The sequence below is a fragment of the Bubalus bubalis genome, chromosome 8, assembly GCF_019923935.1.
Source record: "Bubalus bubalis isolate 160015118507 breed Murrah chromosome 8, NDDB_SH_1, whole genome shotgun sequence".
NCBI lineage: Eukaryota > Metazoa > Chordata > Mammalia > Artiodactyla > Bovidae > Bubalus > Bubalus bubalis.
In genome coordinates, this window is record NC_059164.1 from 95,156,240 (window position 1) to 95,160,867 (window position 4,628).

Below are 4,628 nucleotides of genomic sequence, written 5' to 3' on the forward strand. Positions count from 1 at the left end.
TTGCTCACACCTGATGTTGATGGCACAGGTTCTCGTTCCTTGCTGAATTCAGTTGTATCTGTGTGTGCTGTGCTCAATTGTGTCTGACTCTTTGCTACCCCGTGGACTGTAGTCCACCAGGCTCCCTGTCCATGGGGATTTTCCGGGCAAAAAATACTACAGGGGGTAGCCACTTCCTTTTCCAGGGGATCTTCTGGATCCAGGGATCGAACTCACATCTCCTGTGTCTTCTGCTTTGGAAGGCAGATTCTTTACCAATGAGCCACTTGGGAAGCGCACAATTCTGTCTACCCTCATGAAAAAATGATCCAGTAATGTCTGGGTAGTAGCTCTTTTTTTCCTCATCATAGGTGACACGGTAGCACTGGATTGTAATCTGGATGGCTGCTATAGCCTTTATGTACCATTCAAATTTCAGGTCCTGTGCCTTAAAAATGAACAGTGCCTCCTTAGCAGTGCCAGCTACATCATCACTGCTTTTCCGCTTGCTTCCGGACGTCCTGGGCTTGAAATAAAGATACTGTAGTATGTACTGTATACAGTTCTGTACAGTAAGGTACACAAAAGCACAGCCACCTGTGGAGGGTGCGTGCATGTGACCATGTATGCCAGACATGTGAACTGGTGTGACTGAGTGGACACGCAAACACATTCGCGTCTTTGATTGTTCGTAAGTTGAAGGTTCATACGTATGGGACTTGCTCTACTGTCATAACTAGTATTATTGCTAACATTTATTGACTGGTCACCATATACTAGGCACTTTGCTAAGAGGTTTACCTTCACTATATCCTTTAATCCTCATATCAACTTTATAAGTTAGGTATTAACATTATTTCCATTTTATAGGTGAGGAATGTGGTGTAGACTGTGTTGCTTATCCAATACCCATTCTTTTCTTTTTTTGCCCATAATACTAAAACCCAGATTTTATTTGGGCTGGTAATATGACATGCTAACCACCTACATTTTCCCACCCTTAAAGCCAGGCATGGCCATGTGACGAACTTCTGAGCAAGGAGATAGCAGAATTGTTGTGTATACCATCCAGAGGTGCGCCCCAAAGTATCTGACTCCTCTGAGCAGTGCACCGTTCTTGTCATCAGTTTTGTTTTATACTCTCTGAAGATGTGATATCTGACAGAGTGCTGTTTCTAGTAGTAGTTGAATCGGCAGTTCAGACTCATTCTTCTGCTGAGAATGGCTAGAAAGGCTAGATGAAGTATATCTTTAAAAATCTGTTAGGGACTTCCCTGGCAGTCCAGTGGTTAGGACTTGGTACTTTCACTGATGGGGGCCCGCCGATGTGATCCTTGGTTGGGGAGCTAAGATCTGGAAAGCCAGTCAAAAAAACCTGTTTGAAAGTATCAGGAAAATTACAGGACAATGAAGAATTATTGGACCAAGTCCTGTGACAAGAGGGAAAGCTGATGAAAGGTGAGCATGGATTTTCTGGCTAGTTTTCTCCTAAGTTGTCTGACAATTTCAGAAGATGTGGCTGGGGGACTAAGATGCCAAGCAGGGGACTTACCTGGCAGCCTAGTGGTGAAGACTCTGAGCTGCCAGTGCAAGGGGCATGGGTTTGTTCCTTGGTCAGGGAACTAGATCCCATATGCTGTGCGGTGAGGCCAAAAATGCATACATATGCATGCATGCTAAGTCGCTTCAGTTGTGTCTGACTCTTTGCAACCCCATGGACTGTAGCCTGCCAGGCTCCTCTGTCCATGGGATTCTCCAGGCAAGAATACTGGAGTAGGTTGCCAGCCCTCCTCCAGGGGATCTCCAGGGCTCGAACCTGCATCTCATATCTCCTGCATTGGCAGTCAGGTTCTTTACCACTACTGCCACTTGGGAAGCTCCTGTACTGTCTATACCCGTGGCCTTTAGGAAATGACATTATGATGACAACAACCGCAGGTAGGTCTATCAACACTAAAGAGGAGTAGACTCTATGCGATCTACTTAGCTCCATCTTGTAGAATGTTCTGATGAAGAGTATGGGTGAGATAGCACAACAATGACAACAAAATGTCGTGAAGAGAATGAGTATGGCTCAGATGTAAGAATGCGGTAAAGAAGTGATGCCGTCCAGATAGCGTTGTTTTTTTTAAAAAATATTTATTTGCTATTTGTTTGGCTGCACCAGGTCTTAGCTGTGGCATGCAGGTGCTAGTTCCTTGACCAGGGAGCTCTTTCACATCTCTTCCTGGGCATCTGCTTTCATTTCTAAGGCGGGCACTGAAGCCGGGGCTGAAAGTGGAGGGATGGAGGAACGTAAATGACCTCATCCTCTGGTGGAAGGGAGCCTTCCTAGCTTTATCCTCATCTCTGGGGAGTGTGCTGAGAACATTAAAAAAAGATACATAGCTTCTCACAAGAGGAGGAAAAACCAGTAAGACATCCTCAGAGTTGAAGCTCTGTCCACTGTAAAGGTGGCCATTCACATTCTTTTGCAAAATTGTTCTTCTTTGCCCCAACTGTCCATAGGAGACAAAACTCAGGACTAAATTTTGCATGTCAAAATGTATTTTAAAGTGTTTCCTCAAAAAATAAAAAAAGAACAACCTTTTAAAAAAATACATATCTTTGGATCATAAGTAAACATAATAAATTGATAAGGATGAACAGTGTATAGGCCATATTTCTTTAGAATAATGAAAAATAACAGTAAATCAAACATATGGAAATCAGTATTTAAAAAGTTATTCAAAATATTAGCTCATTTAAAACAAAAATAGTTTAGGAAATTTGAGTAATTTTTATTAATAAATGATAAAATAGACAATTTATGGCTAATATTATCATGGCAAGAGAAAATGCAGAGATGAAAATGCCTATGTAGTTTTATATTACAAAGTAAATGTATTAACAGATATAATAATTTCAAATGATAATTTAACAAAAACAACTTTATGCTAATATATTAAAAAATCTACCTGACACTAATGACTAATTCAAGAAAAATTAGATAATCTAATTAGATTAATACTTAGGTAAAAAATTGATGTCTAAATATGCTCCAGTTTTATGTGATTTTGCTTTTAATTTTTAAAGGAGCCAGTAATTTCTGTGCCATTTAAACTGTTCTGGAGTAGAGAAAAATATTAAAACCTTCCCATTCACTTTACAAAACAAGTATAATCCTGTAAAAGACTTTCAGAAATGTAAAATGGAATACAAATAATTCTCACTATATATAGACACAAGATTTCTAAATAAAGTGCTGGTAAATCAATTTTAATAGTATATAAGAACAACCCATGATGATTTTATTGGGTTATTCTTGAAATACAAAAATCATTTAATATTATGGAATATAATATGATATTAGTAAGTCTAAAGAGAAAATCTGAATGATCTCAGAAAATATCTAGAAGGCACTTCACCTTCCCGGCCAGACGGCTGGCAAGACGGCTGGGTGTGCAGCGTCCTCGAAAACACGAGCCAGCGAGCAGGTCTTTTGCGCCTCTTGGGACTCGGGTCCACACCATGGCGGATTCCGAGCGCCTCACGGCTCCCGGCTGCTGGGCCGCCTGCACCAGCTTCTCGAGCACCGGAAAGGGATTTCTTCTGTTTGCTGAGATTATACTATGCCTGGTGATTCTGATCTGCTTTAGCACCTCGACATCAGGGTACTCTTTCTTGTCGGTGATAGAGATGATCTTTGCCGCCGTCTTTTTTGTTGTCTACATGTGTGACCTGCACACCAAGATACAGATCATCAACTGGCCTTGGAGTGATTTCATCCAAACCCTTGTAGCAGTCATTCTCTACCTGATCACCTCCATTGTGGTGCTCGTTGAGAGAGGAAACAGCTCCAAAATCGCTGCAGGTGTGCTGGGCCTATGCGCTGCAGGCCTCTTTGGCTATGATGCCTACATTACCTTCCCCTTGCGGCAGCAGAGACATACAGCAGCCCCTGCTGACCCTGCAGATGGCCCGGTGTAGGTGAACTCTCTTCATTTCTCTCAGCAATCTGCAAATAACACCTCTATTGAAATAATTCCTCCCCACCCCTACAACACTCCCAGTCAACTCCCAGCTCCCTATTGAGGTAAAAGTGGCTTTGTCGTGGAATTTTTCTTCCAGCCTGCCAATCAACCCTCCTGGGTATGGCTACCTTTATGGGTGTGCCTAGGGCCCCCTTCTGCAGTATCCAGAGACATCAGCTCTGCCTGGACAATGCCCCACCTAAGTCACAAAATGACAGGAGAGGGTACCTCAGATTTCAGACTCCAGGCTCCATGTTGTAACCCACTCTAAATAACCTCCTCAGTGTGTGTAGGGGGTGGGGGTGTTCTGTGGAGCAATAAATAAATACTATAAAGATTATAAAAAAAAAAAAAGCACTTCAGAAAAATGCTGCACCAATTCTGAATAAAAAATATTTAGTAAACTAGAAATAGAAGGTATTTTTTAATGATAATAAATATTTATATTAAATAATAGCATTTATCATATTTAAAGGGGAAACATCAGATATATTCTGGTTCAGATGAGGAATAAGATAAAAATATCTGGTCTCATGATAGTAACTGATATTGTCCTGGATATCCTAGCCAATGCAAAAAGATAGGAAGCAGAAATTAGGCTACCTGAAAGGAAGCCAAAAATTAATATGATTGTCT

At 41.3% G+C, this 4,628-nt stretch overlaps 1 protein-coding gene across 1 annotated transcript; it reads left to right on the forward strand.

Moving 5' to 3' along the window:
- The first annotated feature begins 3,383 nt into the window (after positions 1-3,383).
- Positions 3,384-4,019, forward strand: LOC102400810 (proteolipid protein 2-like). Its single transcript, XM_044947212.2, has one exon. The coding sequence runs from the start codon at positions 3,490-3,492 to the stop codon at positions 3,946-3,948; it is 459 nt and encodes a 152-aa protein (XP_044803147.2). The 5' UTR covers positions 3,384-3,489; the 3' UTR covers positions 3,949-4,019.
- The last annotated feature ends 609 nt before the right edge of the window (positions 4,020-4,628 follow it).